General features: G+C 33.4%; 1 protein-coding gene across 3 annotated transcripts in view; it reads right to left on the bottom strand.

Moving 5' to 3' along the window:
- Window positions 1–14,019, bottom strand: part of LOC131075908 (MADS-box protein AGL24) — a 181,764-nt gene extending 167,745 nt beyond the window's left edge. For 2 of the 3 annotated variants that reach the window (XM_059213612.1, XM_059213613.1), the window contains exons 1-3: window positions 13,472–14,019; window positions 13,179–13,382; window positions 3,851–3,908 (exon numbers count right to left, since the gene is read on the bottom strand). In XM_059213612.1, the coding sequence (XP_059069595.1) occupies window positions 3,851–3,908; window positions 13,179–13,360 (240 nt within the window). In that variant the 5' untranslated portion in view covers window positions 13,361–13,382; window positions 13,472–14,019. Of the gene's footprint in view, window positions 1–3,850; window positions 3,909–13,178; window positions 13,393–13,471 lie in introns of all 3 variants that reach the window. The other variant, XM_059213614.1, reaches the window with a different exon arrangement.
- Window positions 14,020–21,199: the final 7,180 nt, after the last annotated feature.

The raw sequence follows: 21,199 nt of genomic DNA on the forward strand, positions 1-21,199 counted from the left end.
GAATTGTGCATAGATAAAGCTACAAAAAGGTACCAATCTTAACACCCTTAGCTAGTCCTCCATTAGAGAAAATGGTGTACACACCTACATTATTCAATTTATTTATAGATAAAATGTTGTATGCCAAAACAAGGATATGTAACATGCCATTGATCCCCTCCAATTATTTGTAAGGGAATTTATTAAAAAATCTTTCATAGAAAATAATGTTCAAGGGACAACCATCACCCAAGTAGACCTTCCCATGTATAATACTCTCCATACCTTGTAAACCAACCCTAATGTGAGGTTATGTGGAAGGATGCACCAAAATCAATAAGCCACACATCTTCTAATGTCTCTATAATTAAGGCTAAGCCAAAGACATCACGGTTATATTAGAATGATTTATCGAAGTCATTATCAAAATTGTTCCCTTTTTTCTTTTATTCTTCTTCTCCTCTTTGCAATTCTTTTATAAATTACCAAAGTTTCTATAATTTTGACATAGTGTCTTAGACTTACCAAGAGACTTGGATCTCTAACAAGATTTAGATCTTCTTCCATTTTCATTAGAGCTCCATGAACTAAAAGGGCCTCCTTAGTAATATTATAAATTTTCTTCTAAATTTGTTAAGAAAGTAATGATGTAACCACCTCATGCATCTTGAACTTGGTATTACTAATTCCAATGGTTATAACAAGGTTTTCCCCCAAATCAGAAAATAAACATAATAATCAAACAATAGTTCTTCTCATCCATTTTAACTCTAATGGAGATCAATTTAGAAACTAACATATTTAATGAATTCAAATGATTGATTATAGATCAACCATCCTCAGTTCCAAGATAATAATTTATTTACAAGGATTTCGCATAATAAATTTCACCAATTTTTTTCCAATAATTTATTGTTGCACTCTATTCATGAATATTTAATAGAACAGAATCCACCAAATAGAGTTTCACAAGAGCCTTAGTCTTTCTATCCATTGATTCCCAATCTATTGGTTTCATACTTAGTGGTATAATTTATTATTTATTACAACCCATAGCTCTTTATCCACGAGAATATCCTCCATCATAAGTTTCCACAACTCAAAATTACTACCATTAAATTTTCTATTTGTATTATTGGTTAGTTGTTGTTTCACTTCTAATTGTCTATGATCTGTCTTCTTGCAAAATATTGTAAGGCTACTTTTTTTCTATGATCTATCTCTTTGCATCAACATGTACGTGGGTTCTAGATCACAATAAAATTCATTTGTAAAGGGTTTTGGGTCCCTTCAAAACCTATTTTACCACTAATAAAAAAAAAATGGTATGAATATCAAGAGATAATATTAGTTATTGATAGTGACATTGTTACTTAGGATTTTATTAAAAATAAGTTGTAAATATACTAAAAGATAAATAGTTTTCTACCTAGAAGAACAAATTCCACTCTTTGATGTGGTTGGTAATTTTGTTGGTGGAATATAATTTTAAATTCCTATGTCTACTAAAGTTTGCTGCTAATATCCATGACAACTGGACTAAGATGAACTAGTATATCATTGGATTGTATCCTGATTTGAAGGGGAGGTACAAACTTTAGAACTTGCAACACTATTTGATGCAATATGTAAGGTACAAAGTCCTACTTTCAAGAAAATTAAAAGGATCAACTAGAGTCATCTCAAAGAGTGTAAATAAGAAGGTTGATACTAAGCTAATAAACTTAGGTCTTTCCAATTTGCATATAGGAGAAATTACGAGTTTGAATGAATGCACAATAAATTCTAGAGGTGAGAAATTTTTATAATTATAGAAAGGAATTATCCAAAACAAATTATATAGAAAAGGTAGTAAGACCAATTGACCAATTGACCAATAACCTTTTTAGGAGTGATGATAATTGTCTATTAAAGGATAAAGCATCTGGGATTGGACCAAGATTATTAGATAGATGTGTCCATCCAAATCATTAGATTCAAGTAGTTTTGGAACAATATTCAACCAAACATCAAGGTATAATAATATTGAGGTTCCAAGTATAAAATAGATTGAATTTAGCTCTTTTAGTTGATCATCTACAAGAAATCTAGTGAAACAACCATACTCATGTAGCTATGGAGATACATTTGACCAAATATCAAACGATTGTAATTAAGGTTCAAAGTATGATAGGAATTGAGTTTGTAACTTTTTTATTGACCTTGATTCTAAAATTATCCTTAATTCTACTTCTTATGTCGAGAATCATAAATCAAATTATTTGTTAGATTCTAAATTAGGAATGGCAGAATATGGTATTATTTAAGAATGGCCTCATGAAAATACTAGATGAACCTTGGTGAATCTGGTACAAAGAAGCATAATATTCAATATTAGGTAAGATTTCTATGCCATCTCCTTATACAATATTTTTTGTAATTGAACAATAACTAAATTTATCTATTAATATATAATTTTTATAGTGATTCAACATACAAATTTCCTATCAATATAAATTTTAAATAAAGATATTGAAATGCCACAAGTAAAATATATGTGGTAAATTTAGGAGATTAGAGCCTAAATTTTCATACCATTTTCCTTATAGAATTATTTATAATTAAACAATTAATATATAAATGTTATAGCGATCCAACATCTAAATTTAATATCAATATATACATTTAAAAAAAAGATATTGAAATGTGGTAAGTACAAAACATAAAAAATAAGTTATGCTAAATGTAGTAGATTAAGGTCCAAATTTTTATATACAATAGCATGATATATCAATATATTACTAAAATTAAATAAAAAATACTTCAAGTGATTTTATTTTAGAATTATGAAAAACTATAAAATATGGGTAAATTGGATACTCCTCCAGAACCTTAAAATATTCAAATGGTGATGTATAGCTAATAAATACTCCTTAAATACTCATTGCAATAAATATTACATCCAATGTTAAGAAAATAATTCTTAGCTAAATGAGAATTAAACCCTCAAAATTAAAACCTTAGAAACCTAGATTACTCTTCTTGTCACCTATTTAGTTCTTCATGATCTAATAGTTGGAATAGATTTGGTTAAAAATGAGACTAATCTAAATTATCATGAAAAGGCGATTAAATAAATTAAATATTTAAACGACTAGGGAGACATCATAAAAATTCAATGATTACATTCAAGATTTTTGACATCCTAAATAAACCCAACTTGTCTCAAGAAAATAATTTTAGAAAGGAATTATTTCAATCATTTATCAATAATTTTAGAAATATATCCTACAGATATTACTAAAAACTTAAAAAACTCAAAGCATGATCTTTATTAAAAATTAGAAAGACTTATTAAGAATTATTAATGTGCATAAAATATATATTATGCTTAATCTTAAATAAACTTATACTTTAATATATATATATATATGAAGAAACTCTCGGACCTTAAGCTCATCTCAACAAGAAATAGCCTTTTGCTTGGATATTATCTTAAACAAATAAATGAAGCTCAAAACAAATAGATGTCAATCTATTTGAATTCCATTTTTTACTTAATAGAATAACCAACTTTAAATGTCAATTATTTCGTGATTTTTTTTAATTTTTTTTTCCAAAACAAGCATCTATCTCAAGGTTTTAGTTACATAACTTATAGTACTAATGCAATAGAATTATAATTTCCTTTGATTCCATTAAATCATAAATAAAAGAGATTTCTTTAATTGAAGAAACAAAAAAAACTTATATTTAAAGAATATATTGATATCCATGCAATGAATTTTCATATATTTCTATTCATTTATGTCTTTTACATTTAATGAATAAAAAAATTGTAAAATAAATTCTATTAGCAGGTATAAATAAAAATATGGTAGTGAAAATTTACCTCGATATTTAAAATTCCAGTAAAAGTTTCAGAATATTTCTTCAAGATCATCTTCATGCTTTAGAAAACAATAAAAATGGAAAATAAAAATTAATATAAAAATGTTAATTATATATTTTAAAATAAATTAATCCACATAAATTAAATCTTAAATAAAAAAAGTTACACAAGTTTAAACATTAAATACTGTTATTTAACCTAAAATAATTGTTTATTACGTGAAAAATATATATAATAATTTCAAAAATATATCATAATTTAAAAGCATAAACTAACATGACAAATTCACTTATCACTTGGCTGAAGCTATGGGCACCCTCCAAGCTATTAAATTAGCTCATCAACTAAGAGACAAATATTCATGGCTAGAGGGGGATTCTAAAAATATTATCAATTGCTTCCTTGGTAAGCAACAACCTTCGTGGATGATTAAAAATCATTGACATGGCTAGGGAGTTGCTTGAGGGATTCAACTAGTATCACATTTCTCATGATTATAGAATTAGAGAGTCCAACAAGAACGCTAATTGGGTTGCCAATGAGGCAGTACAAAGCAGGCAAATAAAGATTTGGTATGGAGAGGGGAAGCTCCCTCAAGTGGCACATAAAATTTTAAATTATGAAAGATATCATAGAAAACAAGGCAGGATTTGATATCATTTCTTGAAATGGTAGGGGTGGTTGTGACATCATGAAACGGTATCGTAAGCAACCAAGAGGGAGGTACATTATTAATTGCCTTAACATCTTGCATGCTTTGTGGGTGCTTCTTTCCATTTGGAGCAGAAGCTTAAGAAACATCTATTTGCTTCTAGAGGCTTCTTCCTTGCTAAAAAGAAAGTCTATAAAGAAGAGTGGTATTTGTTGGAATTTACATTTGTCTAATATCGATAAGAAAATAGGGGGAAATCGCAAGTGCGTGGAGGCTACAAAAATAAATAAATGGTGGGACCGTCCCCAGGTTTGGGCTGTGCTGCAAGCAACAAAAATGACGGATTACATGGAAAGAATGCAAGAAAAAAGGCATGAAATCACTAGGATTTTCAAAAAGAGGTGGAATAAGGGCACCCTGACCATTGGTAGTAGGAAGGTTAAGGTTAATGAAACCATGATTGCTGAGGCTACGGGTATGTCAATGGATGGAATCAAATTCTACAGGGACCAGAAGCTGTCAGATGATGTTGTGAAGAAATTCCCCAAGGACGAGGTGGAGAAAGCGAAACTGGTGAAGGGAAGCCACACTTACTACTCCCCTAAGGTAATCAAGTTGATTTGGTGACGGATTTTGTTTGTTGTCATGGAATTCATAACTTTAGATGGTAGATATACCAGAATTTATATCTAGCACTTTGTTATTCTTAATCATTTCCGGTACAAGGAGAAAATTTCCCTCCCCTACTACTTGTTATGTGCCCTAAATGCTGGGATTATGGATGCTATCTCTAATCCCAAGACCAATCTAGCTCTACATGAGGGTCTTATGGTGGTTCTTTACAACCATATCAAGAACACCACTATTCAACTAGCTATATCTGAGGTTTCTGAGTCGGAAGAGGATTTGGGTGATTTGGATGATGATGGATACGACACAGAGGTGGATGTCGAGGTGGACCCCCATATCACTGAGTCGAGCAAGCATAAAAGGAAAAATGGGCAAGAGGATCAGGGTAAAGGGTCGATTAGTCAAAAATAGAAGGGGGGAGACGATGACAGTTGGTACGAGGAAGAAGAGGAGACTGAAGATGACATGTAGACAAACAGTGAGAAGGTTCAAATTATCTCAATCCACAAGAAAAAGGGTAAAGATGCTGAGAGGTGAGGAGTTGGGAGCTAAGAATCGTTTTCCCCTTACTACCGGCTCCAAGGATCACAGTAAGGGCTTGACTGGGGAGAACACCCCCATGAAGGAAATTAAGACAGCAGAGTGGAAGGAGGTGAGTCTGGAGGTGAACTTAGACCTTGTGGGAGACAAGGCTCAGGATGGCTCCCCTCTAGACTTCGACCTCTGTATCAAAAACGACATGGACTGCTTCAATAAAGTCTTCCTTTGGGTTCAAAAGGAAATAAAAAGCATAAAAGCCAAACAGGTCTAGGAGGCTAGCAAACTTGAAGCTTTGGAAGTTATTGGCACTGGTAAATTTAGGTTTTTACCTGACTGCTTAAGTGAGCTTACTAAATCTATCAGCAATGCAGAGGAAATCATAAATGCCCAACGCAATAGTTTCAAACCCTGGAAGATAGAGCTGGGGCAACTGGAAAGAGGATGGAATGGATTGAGAAGACTCTCAAAAAGACTGGGGAGCAGAGTTACAATATTTTAAAGGCCACCTCTGATAGTATCAAGGTCCTTATCAGCAAACTCGAACTTGTCCAAGGGGAAAAGGCCCTCAGGGACACTACTGAGGAGAAGGATGGTACCCCTAAAGATAAGAAGGCGGGTCCTAGAAAACGAACACGTGCAAGTACCAGAAAGAAGCAAAACCAAAGCAGGGACATTGATGATATCAAGCGGACTGTTGATACCATGGAGCAACTGGAGCTAGAAGTTGTCGAGTTGCTAAAGAACTTCACCTAGGATTGCCTTTTCTTCTCTGCTTTTTCTATTGTCTGGTGTTTATTTTCTTTGTGTTGTCTTTCTGCTGTTGGCTTTTTATTTTTGGCCTAGCTGTCTTTTCTATGTCTGTTGTCTTTTGCTTTTCTGGTGTTCTCTAATGTCTATCTTTTGATCTAATGATGTAAAGGGTTTTAGGGGCCCTTCAAAATCTATTTTCCCCTATTCAAAAACATGACAAATTCACTTCATTATTAAACTCAATATTGCAATCTTTAAATGTTGGGTACTCTCACTAACTCTAAATTAAGTGTGAACCTGAAAGAATTTTAATCATAAACATGTGAAATATTATATATTTAATGATTTTTTAAAAAAAAAGTATAATAATAAAATTATTATATATGTAATTTTTTTAGATTTGTATTTATTTTGTTGTTGTATTTTAATGTAATAACTTATCAACAATGACAAACTTTTGTTTTAATTTTGGTTCATGATTTGATCATTGTCCATATTTATCTATCTTAATTTACATTTATTCCCATATATTCAATATTTACTCATCATTATGGAGCCCTCGCTTGCATGTACTTCGATATATTCAACCTTTAATGTTAAAAAATTGTTGGCATTGATATCAAATATTTATTGTCAAGACATTGCTAGACCAAATAAAAAGTAGAAATAAGGATAAGTAGGAGATATTTTCCATAGCAAGTCAGATTATGATATTTCTATCAGGATTTAACTGTGTAGTTTTTGAGTCAAACTCATTTACCCATGATTCATGAGTAGTGGTTCACAAGAACCCATCTCTCATGAGAATGAATGGAACACTTAGCACTCATTGCATCTAGGTGATGCTCATAGAGGTGAAGCATTGGGACTTCATGAGAAAAAAGGATTTATGTTGATGTCATTTAATCCTTTTTTAAAAAGTTCAAATGCTAACCTCTTGGTTGGTTGACCTTATTAATATCGAGTACCCATTTCTCAAAATAATCAAAATTAAATTAATGGGTTGTTGTTTTTGCGTCAACCTCCTTAGAAAAATAATTAAAACAAAATGAATTTTAAGTTTGATTCGACCTTGCATAGGGAGTCACCCTAAATTAAATAAAAAATCCTCTTCCTCATTGGCTAATCTACATGAAGACGTGTAATCTTTAGTGAAGGGGTGCACTTTGATAGGTATAAATAAGAAATCTTTCGGAGGTTATTCTACAAGAAATTCATTGAATATCTTTCCTATTCAAGGAAATTTTAAGTAGATCTAAGTAACATTTATGACCAAAAATTTGTGAAGACTATGAGCAAATAATTTTAAGACTTGTGGGCAAACTTGATTAGGCTTTTGAGTAGTTAGTTTCAGACCTTTTTAAGCAATTTTTTTAAAGAGTATGAGGAGAATAAGTGGACTTTGGAGCTTATTTATTGCAAAACTTAAGGGTGAATATTTGCAGACCTATTAATAGAGATTCTTGAAGAGAATAAGTATATTTAAGGAACCAGTTGAGCATATTTTTGAAGGTGTTTCAGATTTGATTCAAGAAGGATATTAACCACTTTATTCTTTTGGAGGTTGGTGCCTTTCTTTAAAATGGATTGGTTTATCTTACTAAGTTGGCTCTCAGTTGTGGGGACTAATGTCCCCAATAGGTTGGTGCTTACAAAATAATCTAGAGAGGATTGTTGTCTCCTGTGGGTTTGTGCCTACAAAATTTGTAAGTATCTTTTAATACAAAATAAATATTTTGTTGTGGTTTTCTCCTGTAAGGGTTTCCACATAGATAGCGTGTTCTTTTGTGTTCCTCTTTCTATATCTTGCATTTGTGATTGATTAAGTTTTTGAAATATTGCTACTATGACTAATCAAGTGTTGAAAAGTAAAAGTTTGTTGATATACTAATTCATGCCCTCGCTCCCCCTCTCAATATAATCATGTGCTCTCCAACTACATAAAAAATATCATTTTTCCCAAACTTTCATTTTAAGTGGCCCGAGATCACCTTAGTTCAATCTAGAGGTGAGTAGTAATGAACATGAAACTCACTTTTCCAAAATCAAATTCTAAGTCTCCCATCCCCTTCTACTAGTTGTATGATTAATTAACACATGTTTGTACAACATTCTTCTATTTAATGTTGTTTAAAGTATTCAATATATAACTAATTAGTCTATCTAGGAATACATAAAAATAAGGAAACTAGCATATCATACTTAAATAGCTAGGAGACAAGACTCACATTTGCATATAAGTCATATGCATGTTCATGTATGTTTCTTTTAATATTTCTCATCACCATCGATCCAACCTACTATAAGAGTTTGAATTACAACAAATTATTAACCCATCAAGTTAACAAACTCTTAAACTATCTCTCTAGACACTATGTTGACAAACTCAAATATCAATAAGCTAAATCAAAGTAATTTTATATAAATACATTCTAATATTTCATTCTCACATGATGCAAATTATATCCATACAATTAATCATTTTTGTGGAAATTATGATCACACTTGTAGTATTGAGATTTGAATCATATAGTTTATTAAGATAATATAGATCTTGAGGTATCATCAAACTAAGAATACTAATTTTTAAACAAAGATGAATTGATTTTATCCAAATTCAACACCATTCCTCCATCATCATTTCTAAAATATAGCACACATAATTCTCATATAATACTCATACATTTATTGTAACTATTTATCCTAGCACTTTGTAACCATATGTAACCATCTAAAGAGCATTGCTCTACTAGAAGAACTATGCACAATCCTATGGGCATCCAATATTACTAGCCCTTGTGGAATAAAAACATCACAAATATATTAAGTAGTGTGACCAATACCAATGGGCCCACAAACCCACTCATTCAAATAAAATATTGCTTCATCCTCAACTAGTTGCGTAACCTTTGAAGAGATGGGGATTTTCTTTTACTAGATCTATTAGCCTAGCATCAAAAGAAAAGAAACATATTTTGGTTTTCATTGGCTATGTGACGAAATGGAGAAAAATATAATGTTTGTGAGTTTCAAGATAAGAAGTTATTGACTTAATGTATATAAATGTCTTTTATGATTACTAGAACCCAAATTTATTGTATCTAATTAATGATCATAGTTCTTGTCAAGAGTTATTCAAGCCTTTATTAAGCAATACCAAGTCACACAAAGAAACTCATCTCCCTACCACTCTTAATCCATTGAACAAGTCAAGCCACAAACTAATTAAGAATTACGTAATATATTAACAAACACAAAGATGATTAATAGAAAGAATTAGCCAAATAAACTACCAAAAGCAATATGGACCTACAACATCACATGAAAAGAAACTGCCAGATTTAATCCCTATGAAGTAATCTATGGGAAGAGACTAATTCTTTCCATTGAATTTGAGATCCAAACTCTAATAGTTTCAACAAATCTAGGTACAAATCTTACCCAAACAAATAATTTTGTAATTAAATTAATTAGATAAACATAATATTAGACTCTTTTAAATATGGCAAATAACAAAGGAAGACATGACGATAATGGTAGGTTCCTTTCAGTAGTGGCACTCCCCTTGGGATGTCAAACAAACCACCTTGCTGAAACTATTGTTGCCTACAAGATCGTGTGGTTAGAAGGAGACTCGAACAACATTATACAATACCTTAAGGGCATTCAAAAACCTTCATGGACTATTGAAAAGTGGGTTAATAAAACTTTAGACATTTCAAAATCTTTTCAAAAGGTTTATATTTCTCATGCCTTCCGTGAAGCCAATAGAGTGGTGGATTTCTTTGCCAATGAGGGAGTTCATGCGAATAAGTTCATGTGCCAGAGGATGCTAACTCCTTGATGAAATATGATAGGACTCATGCGTGGAGTGTCCAATTTCCCATTCTTCAACGATGTGGCTGTCAATTTTGGTATTAATTTCTATTATTACATGGAGTGGGGTGTATGTAAGGATATTTTCCAGATTTGATTTTCATTGCCCTTCCCACACTTTCTGGGTGCTTGTTCTTATATTTTCTATTAAAAGACAAAAAAATACAAAATGTAAATTCAATGTTGAAAATGAATATAAAAATATTTTTAAATAGTTTTAAGAAAATAATTTTATATTTTTAAACTAATCAAAATAAATACACCTACACCCTATCCTTAAAACCTATAGTTGAGATCATTTTCAAATGGGAAGCTCAGAGTTCATATACACATCCTGTTTGGGCAACTCTAGCAAATTTTGAAAACAAAGATGAGCTCCAAGAGAGCTCGGCAAGCTTGTCGACGACAAATTTTCTATCCGCATCCCTCTCAGCTTGCTGAGTTGACCAATGTTATCTGGCAGTCCCCTTAAACTGGTACCCTCCAAATAGAGCTCTGTCAAGGACACATTATTTGCAATGTGATGGGACAACTCTTCCAATTACTTGAAGAAATTGAGAACCAAATATTTAAGCTTTGTTATGTTTTGCAGACAGTTTAAGTCCTCTTCTGACATGAATATGAGTTGACTACACTCCCATAAATTGAGATGCTCCAGGAGCCTCAGGTTTTGAAAAGAAACCGGCAACCTCCTCAATTCATGGTTAAGTGACAAATCTAGATGCCGCAGACGGCTCAAATTGCCAAAATTGATAGGTAGTGATAGCATTTTACTCTCAAGTAGAACCATTTTCTATACACACAAAATTTTGTACCAACTCTCTCGCTTAGATAGTAAAATCAAATTATAGTTGTGTTTATCTTTACTTGCATGAGAGATACTCAATCCATAGACTATTAAAATAGCCACAAATGCATATGCAAAGACTCACCATTGTGTCCAAATGGACCTCTGCCACATGACATGGCTGTGCATAAAGTTTTATATCGCTTTGTTATTGTTGCATTCAAAAAAGCATTTCAAATTACCACTTTGTACAAGTAGACTCTCTTTTTCTTTCTATCTTTTTTATAGAAATGTTAGCTTGTAGTTCTTATATCATTTGTTTCATGACAGAAGCAATGTATTGTATATCTTTTTTCAATTTTGTAGGTTCCTCGAATACAGATTTTAAGGATGAGAAACACACAAAGCTATCAATAATGTACATGAACCTCATATCCTTTTTATGTACGAATATTTACTTTATTGTGAGTTTTCATAGAATTTGAAGTATATGCTCATTTTATAATTCATATGCACCTCAAAATAAGGGAGAAATGTAGAAATGTAATGGTAAAATTCATAAGCCCAATTAATTTTAAATCCATTTAATCATGGAATTCCCTAACATAATCTCGTATTGAAAAAGTATACTTGTACAAAGTTGAGTTCATTCTCTATTCTTTTATCCATCCCTATTTACACATACTTAAACACAATCCATCATATTGACACATATTCCTATACATTTTTCAATAATATTCATTATTTTCCTATCAATGTACCCATTTCTATATATTCATACCCTACCTTGATATTTAGCATGCAATTGCAATCTCACACCACATGGCATTGACCCCTAAAATTTTAGGTTTCAAATTCAATTTAACTCACCTATTTTACTAGTTGCTAAGAATCAACTTGGTACATGTATATACTATTTATTATTATTTCGTGATATTTAGAGGAACCAACTTGGAAGCACTCAAAGGAACCTTAGTCTACATCAAATTCATCCAGAATTCTTACACGCTTGAGATTGTTGTCTTTGATATTCTTTCACAATAATAGATTGGGTCTAATAAAGGGGTTCAATCTAGAAGAATACAACCCTTGCAATCTAGTGATCTCCTCACAATTTTTTTAACACAATCAATCATTACAAATTAACAAATATTAGAGATTTAAGAAACATAATTTCCAAGGCCTACGGTCAACCAACCCAATCTTGCATGTTACAAAGTGTTTTTTCACTTCAAGACAACAGGAAAGCATGGGATTCATCCTACACAAAACAAATTTGATCCACTCAAAAATCAAGATCTATTCCAATCTTGAAATATATTCAAATTATAAGAACTCGTTTCTATATCATCAACAAGTGAAAAAAAAATTAGAAGAATGTGTATAATTTTTTCTAGATTTTGTTATAATGTGAATATTTGTGATAAAAGATCAACAAGTTAAGAGTATCTAAAATTGAGATTTACATTTCTTCTTCACCAAAAACTAAAGAAAGTTGCTAAAGCATCAAAAAATAATTTTAATGTTAAAATGAAGAGTAGAGTCTATAACATTAACTGTTCTTATAAGATACCTTGAATTTAAAACAAAAAAAATTTATTAGCATGAAATATTATATGAAATAATGAAGACAAGATTGTCACTCTGCAAAATTGATACTATAAAATTAAATAATAGAAATCGATAATAATTTAGATTAAATCTGAAATTTTTAAATATATAAATAATTCAAATAAACACAAACTTGAATAAAATTAAACTAAAATAATAATGAAACCAAAAAACATAAACACTTTAATAAATTTTTAAACATACAGATAAATTAGTAACTCTGAAAGAAAAACTACTTACATTCTACAAATTTAATAACAGTATTCGCAAGTCCAGAAAAATCACTTGCATTATACAAATTTAATACCACTATTCGTAAGTCCAGAAAAACCACTTGCATTGTACGTCTGTTAATGTATGCAAATATTTATGAAGACTGCCTTGTCATGAATTCGTCATAGCTACGAACTTTCGTATATGTAGATCTAGTCAAAACTGTACTTTTTCAGAAAATTAAAAAAAGCAGGCACGAAGAAGGATACCTGGAAGTGGAGTACTCGAAGAGCCTTCCCGTTGCAGAAAAAGTGATAAGCCCCACATCCGCGTCACATAGAACGGAAACCTCCTTAGCCTTTTTTATCAAACCCTTCCTACGCTTCGAGGAAGTTACATGCCTCGCCCTTACTTTCTCTATTTTCTTCAGTTTTATTCTTTCTCTCCCCATCTCAAACCCCAAAAAACTCTACCTGCAAAGAACTTTTGAAATTTCACAATTATTTACAGAACGAGCAAAACTTAACGAAACCCTAAGTAAAATACAGAAAAACATCCATACCGGCGAGCCGTGCTCTGGTTATGATATCAAACCTCTCAAATCCAGCCTTAAGTATACAATGAAAGGATAAGATACGATGCTATTTTAGGTAGGTTTTATCTCTTTTACAGGGTAGTATACGAAAGATTATTTCCTGATTTGTCTGATTTTTCCTGCAGAATGCAGTATAAGCTGTCCGGATTGAATCAACACCTTCCACGTTTCGGAATGTACACTTTCAATTAATTGCCGAGGAGATGATATGCGAAGGAGGCTTTCTGTTAAGAGTCGCAGTCACTGTATGTACCCTAAAAATAAAATTCTTTCATTGAAGTCCGCGCAAAATAGTGGTTAATAAAAATCCTTCAATGGTTGTGTTATCTCTTAATTACTCTGTTTCCTTGCGCGGAGTTGCGGTAGGTTATTGGACAAGAGAAACCATTGATTTTATTACAAGAATTGGATAAAAAGCTCAAATAACTTTTGTACGGGAGTCGGGACAGTCGGAAAGCTCTGGAAGCGGCTCTGTGAAATGGATGTGCACATTTAGTGAATGGAAGAACCCAGAGTGTGTGTTGGTTCTTGTGTTCCCACGAGTTCATTACGTGTCTAACTATAATTGGTTTTTTATTATAATTGAAGGGTGTATAGTATAACATAGTTTCATAATTCTGAAGGATGTATACTACAATATATCTATATTTCTCTTGCCCCTCCATCTTTAAACTAATCAAATCTTTTTATGTTTTCTACTCTAAACTAACCACCTAACTATACTATTTTGGAGGAACATGCTGCATTGAATCCCTTGTTTGAAATATTTCAATTCATTTATATAGTGCAACTTTCTTGGATTCTTTTAATACAAGGATATATGAGGGTATTGTATTTGTGAGACATGTCATTCTTTAATTATATTACCTATTGAACACAAAAGACATTTGGTAAATATATGAAAACAATATTTTTGGAGAGCATTATTCCTTAATTTTACTCAAAAAATTAGAGAAAGTAAACAAAGGATAGGTTTAAAAATACAAAACAAACAACAAATCTTTTTGTTCAGAAAAAACTCATGAGCAAGAGACGATGAGCGGGAGTGTTGCAGGTAGGGTTTCATCTACTGATAGTGAAGATGGAATGGGAGATGCAGATGATTTGGATGATGATGATGATGATGGAGGCTAGTCGACGACTATTGTGGATTGGTTCCAAGGTTTCCCTTTTGGTTGCCAATTGCTTATGGAGGTCGTTAGACTCCATGGTTCTTATCTTGCCAATAGTGATTATGTTGGAGTCTCTGCATGTGTGTTTCTCTTTTAGCATGGCAGGGTGATTCCCGATGTGGCTTTGTCCTTTCTTGTCCCTATTCCACCGCAGATCTGGCGTGGTAGAGCCTCTTTTTTGATCTAGGACCTTGGTTCTTTTTGGATTGGGGTCTTGTTCTTTGGGGAGGACTCTTTGGCCGATCTTGTGGTGCCCTGTTTCATGGATGGGGTTATGTGTTGTTTGAGGTATTTGGACCTATGTTGTTCCTTGGGGGTTGGTAACCTCTTCTTTCGCCCTATTGACTTCATGACTCTTGTTGCAGGTTGTCTCCTCTATCATTTTGTCAAGGAGATTTTTCTTGCTCACACTCTAGAGGGAGTTGTTAGTTTTTTCTCTTTTGGGCCTCACTGAGAGTTGTGTTTTACTTTTCTTCAGATGGGTTGTGGTCTTGATCAAGGTGGGGACTCTTTTATGTGTCCATTCCATAGGTAGAAATCTCTCTATTGTGCAGTGGGGTTTTATTTTCCCTGGGTTTATTGTGGTTGTTTTGGCTTTGGTGTGCTCCATTTCCTTTGATGTTGGTTGTAGGTATGGCTTCCTAGGCTTATTTTGGGTTGGTTTTGTCTGTTTTAGGAGCTTTGTTTTGGAGGGTATGATCAAGTATTCTTCCAATCTTTTCTTTCACCCTCTTTTCTGTGTTGGTTGTTTTGAGGGGTCAACTACGAGATTCTTCCCCCTTTGTTTATATTTATCTATTTTGTTTGGGTGGTGTTGCCTCCCATGTTGTGAAGGGGTTTTTTGTGTTTTCCCCTTTGGCTAAAATTGTGGCCTTTTTTCTCTTGGCCCAGTTTCAAAGTTTTGTTTTTGGTTAGTGGGGTTTTTAGGGGGTTCTCTTTGGCTCTTCCTCAAGTTATTCCTCTTTAGGTGGAGTGCTCTATGACCAATTCTTTTTTTGATCCCCATGTTGACTGGTTTTTGGATATCTTGGATATCATTGCTTTTATCTTCTGGTGCTACCACATGGAGTTTCCTTTGTATTTCGGTGATCTGACCCTTGTGTCTCCTTTTGAGGTGGAGAGTGAGTTTGTGGGCTATTTTGAAGTCAAGCAACTATTTGATGATTCTTATTTTGATCTTCATATAGAGGTAGTCATGTTTCATATTGTGGTGGAGGTGGGTATTGCAGGAGATGTGTTTTGCGGTAAGGGGGTTTGTTGATGCTCTTTGTTCTAGTAGTGTCGTTAGTGTTGTCTTTGTGGCTCCTATTGAGGTGGAGCTTTGGGAAGCTGGAGGTGTCATACTTTTCAATCGAAGGAAAGTGGTGATTAAAAATTGTCTTCTTATTGATAATCAATTTTTATCATAGGCTCAAGATGGTGGTATCCTTGAGCTGGTTGGTTTTATGGTTATTCTCTTTATATTGTAATAGCTCTTTTCCATTGTTGGTTGGTTGTTGTTTACCTGCTATTTGTCTAAGATTTGGTTGTTGTTTGTCTATGAACTATCTTCTTATAGTCTTTTGTCTACAGGTTTTGGACCCCCCAAAATCTATTTGTAAATGGTTTCGAGTCTCTTCTAAACCTATTTGACCCCTAACAAAAAACAAAAGGATAAGTTTAAGTAAACAAAATTTTAAGTGTTATTAGAATTATGTATTTACTATAACTAATATCCTTATATGCAAATGACTTAAGTTCAATTTACTTATCTTCCTTCTTTCAACTAAATACTTTACAATTAGATAAATTTTATGCTATATCAAGTACATATGTGAGTAAGAATTCTATATGATAATGTAAAAAGCATAATATTAGATAATTTTGCCAAATAAATAGAGTAATGAATAATTTTGATTTATCTTGTACATTTTTCAATAACTTGAATTTATTTATAAAAAAAGTGACTAATTACTTACGATGTTTGCAAGGAAAACAAATAATTCTTTTTATAATGAGATATATTATTTTTATTGAATTGTATTATTTCAAATGACCTGACCTTTATTACAAGGATTGATAGTAATATGTTCATAGAGGAAAAAATTAGATTTGTAGCCTCTATAGGTGTCTTACTATGCCAATTTAAATATAATATTAACCAAATTCACATCTTTATAACATCTTGTTTGGTGTGTCGATTTATTGTTGTTTAACCTTGTTAAAAACCTCAAAAAATCCTTTTTGAATCCTAAAAGTTTACATTTTACTCCTACACTTAAAAAAAAATAAAAAAATATTCACCTTCATGAATTCCCATTTGTCTCAATTCTTTCATATTTATGTTTCATAAGTTTTGAATGTTTACAAAACCTTTGTCAAAAGTGTCATATTAGCTCATAGTCACTTTATCACTGTTAGACAGTTCAGATAACTGGAAGACAACTAAGAGGGGGGAGATCAGTTGTCACAGATTACCGGAAGTATTAGCAATTTAAAATTTAATACCGACACCCAAATCAATAATACCGAAATAGCAGTTAATCCAATTAAGTATAAACAATAATCACAAAATAAAAGCCATCCACACAACACCAAGATTTGTATGTGGAAAACCCGGTAAAGGAAAAAACCATGGCGGGAAGCCTACCCACAGTCAGATAATACTTCTACAGTAAGTATGTGAATTACAATGAAGGGGCCTGCACTTGCAGGAACGCCAACAACCTAGAGCACACTGCTTATCACAAAAGGAGCCTCACTGACTACATATAAATCCAGACTACAATCCAGAGAAGTGTTGAACTCCAAAAGATAGCATCTCCTATGCCTGAGTACAGTTCCAGTTAAGCTCAATACCGGAGGACTAAATCCTCTTACATAAACCCAATTCGATCTCCAATGGTCGACTAACTCCTCTGCCTGAATGATATTACATTACTCGTACATTACATTCCTTGACCATGACCTCTTACATTAACTATGATGATCTACAATAAGATCTTACATCTTATTTATACAAACCCTCGACCATAAACAATCAGGTCGGCCACCAGACAATAAACTAATTACATAATTATAAACTATGTCGGCCTTAGACCAAACAAATAATATCAACACATAAGACATCCCGGAAATACAACAATAGGTCCTATCCACACATTACATTAATGTCGGTCCATAACCTAGATCAACCGGGACCAAGTATAGGTCCACACGCTTCAGCAATGATCTCCAACCGCCAAGTCTCGAACATGATCACCAACAGCATCCCGAAACCTCCATTATGAGTTGCACCAACACCACTTATGCAATTCATCAAAGCTCTCCACCAAAATCTCTATCGATGAAACCCTTGCCGGAACAAGAAACCAATCTTCTAAGCAAGCAGGATAGCATCCAATCACCAGAACAAAACCAACTAACCAAATATGAGTATAAGTATCATGAACAAGCCAATTCCATCAGCAGATTGTACCGGATCATGCCAGATCCAAGTTAACCAAAAACCACTCAACCTACCAGGACCATAAGGGTGCCAGTAAAGAATCCAAATAGCTAGTGTTGACATCAATGACAAAACATCAATGCAACACATAATCAATTCCACCAAATGGCCAACAATCTCCCCCTTTGGCATTGATGGCAACACTAGATGTGAAAAATATCTAAGTACCAAGAAATGTCAAACAAGTCTCCCCCTGTGGAAGATAGCCAACACTCATCTACATATAGCTCTGAATATCAATATCTCTCCCCTTGTGAATAATATATCTTCCCCTTTGACATTTACTTTTTCACATCACTATCTCTCCCCCTTTGATATGAATGCCAGAAATTTGATAGAAATATCAAAGCAAAAACATAAGCCTTTGAATCTCAAAACTGACTACTCCCCCTGAGTAGTACCATCCCACATCAGTGCCGAAATGAATAGTATCTCAGATAATGCATGTCAAACTGATGCCAAACCGCATCAATCAAGTCTCTACTGGAGGAGCAAAAACTCCCAATCTGTCTCTCAGGTACTCAAATGACTCCTTGGATAAAGGTTTAGTGAAAATATCTGCAATTTGTTCTTTAGCGTTCACATAAACCAGTCTAACTTCATTTGCTTCCACCTTATCCTTCAAAAAGTTATACTTGATAGATATGTGCTTTGTCTTGGAATGAAATACCGAATTCTTTGATATATCAATAACATCAGAGTTATTATAGTGAATAACTATCGGTGCATCACAATCCACATTTATATCCTTTAACATTTGCTTCATCCATAAAAATTTTGTACAATTAGTAGCAACAACAACATACTCAACTTCAGTAGTAGATAGAGAAGTACATGAATGTTTCTTGTTGATCCATGAAACCAACTTCTTTCCAAGAAAGAAAGCTCCACCAGAAGTGATGCAGAGCCCCGGTGTAGGTATTGAATAGGTTCCCCCAATCCAAGGACAAACCAAGGACTCTAGAAATCACAAAAGACTCTTAGGGGTATAGAAAGATCAATTTGACAGGTCCCAAATCCCTACCTTCCTAAATGGTTCCTCACAAGGTCACTTACCTTGAGTGTTTCACAAGGTCTTCTAGTGATTCTTAAGGACCCTATAGCCCAACAAGGTTTGGTCCTCTCTCCAATTCATCAGTGCCTATCTAGGGATTGGGTTGAAGTCCCCTAGGTCAGGAAGACTCTTTTCAATCACCAATTTAGGTTCCCTCTAATGGTTCGTGCCAACTACTGCAATAAGGCCTACAAGTCCTAGTAGCCCTACCAGACTGTTAATGGTTTTGCATTTTCCATCCTTGAACTATAATTGAAATTCGTTATCTACCAATTGTCCTACACTCAAAGATTATGCTTCAAACCTTCAACATAATAAACATTGTGAGTATTGTTCTTACTATCCAATGATATAGTTCCTTTTCCTTTAATCATACATGCCTTGTCATCTCCAAATCTAACTAGTCCACCATCAAATTCTTGCAAAGATAGAAACTTCCCTTTATCTCCAGTCATATGATGTGAACAATCACTGTCAATTACCCATTCATCCTTGTCCTCAATTTTAGCAACAAGTGCCTTCTCCTCAGGTACATTCTCTTCCAGTGCCGAATCATCTTCCTTGATAGCCAGGAATACCCATTCCTTCCCATTGTCGGATCCACTAGCAGAGTCTTCTACCAGTTCATCATTTGAATCAGTAATGCCTTCCTCATCCGCTATGTAGCATGATTTGTCTATGTTTTTCTTGAATCTATACTTGTTCTGATATCCAGGGTTAGGCTTAAATGATCTTTTAACTCTTTCTTCAAATCTTGAATTTATTTCAGGACATCTAGATGCAAAATTACCAATCTTATTACATGCAAAACATTTAAAAGGTTCTTTTCCTTCATACTTACTTCCTACTGGTCTTTTCGGTACTCTTCTAGCAAATAATGCTTCAAGTTTCTCAAACTCATCATCTTATCTCTTCATATCTTCTAACTCCTTTGCATATAAAGCTTTCCAATCTTGCTTACCGGTTGCATATGTAGATGCATGAAAAGAAGGTTCAGTTTTCACAGCTCCAGAAGGTCGAAATTCCTCAAGCTCAAAAGAAGATAGTTTCCCAACCAAAGTATATCTGTTGACAGATGTATTAGCCATTATTCTCAATTCATTAATACCATTAGCCTTCATTTTGTAAGCCGGTGGTAGGGCTCTCAAGACTTTAGAAATAATTTCATCTTCCCTCAGAGTTCCACCACAACATTGAATTCCCATAACAATCTCATTTACCCTTTCCATGAATGCAGTAATCCTTTCATCTTATTCCATCTTCAGGTTTTCATATCTCACCCGATAACCATCAAGTTTAGCAATCTTCATTGTAGGGTCACCTTCATTAAGAGACTATAACTTATCCCATATAGAATTTCCCGATGATTTGTCTATTAATCCCATTATTTGTTGATCAGAAAGTGCACACAAGAGGGCTTCTCTTGCTCTACAATCATTCTCAAGATCCTTGTGCAGGTTTACCGAAGGAGAATTTCTAGATCTCAGATTATAGGGTGTGATATCATTTTGTGTGATCTCCCAAATCTCCTTGCCAAGCCATCTTAGATGAGTCTTCCATCTGAATCTTCCATATTGTATAGTTTGTTCCTTCAAGCCTTGGTATATCCCTTCGAAAGATAGCTCTAGAAGAACTGGATGAACTTGAACTATTAGTCGCCATAGGATCTTCCTCAAGCGGTTAAACTTACTGTAGAGAGGACCAAAGCTCTGATACCAATTGTTAGATAGTTCAGATAACCGGAAGACAACTAAGAGTGGGGGGTGAATCAGTTATCACAGATTACCGAAAGCATTAGCAATTTAAAATTTAATACCAGAACCCAAAACAATAATATTGAAATAGCAGTTAATCCAATTAAGAATAAACAATAATCACAGAATAAAAGCCATCCACACAACACCAAGATTTGTACAGGGAAAACTCGATAAAGGGAAAAACCATGGTGGGAAGCCTACCCACAGTCAGATAATACTTCTGCA

The sequence above is a fragment of the Cryptomeria japonica genome, chromosome 10, assembly GCF_030272615.1.
Source record: "Cryptomeria japonica chromosome 10, Sugi_1.0, whole genome shotgun sequence".
In the NCBI taxonomy this organism is placed as follows: domain Eukaryota; kingdom Viridiplantae; phylum Streptophyta; class Pinopsida; order Cupressales; family Cupressaceae; genus Cryptomeria; species Cryptomeria japonica.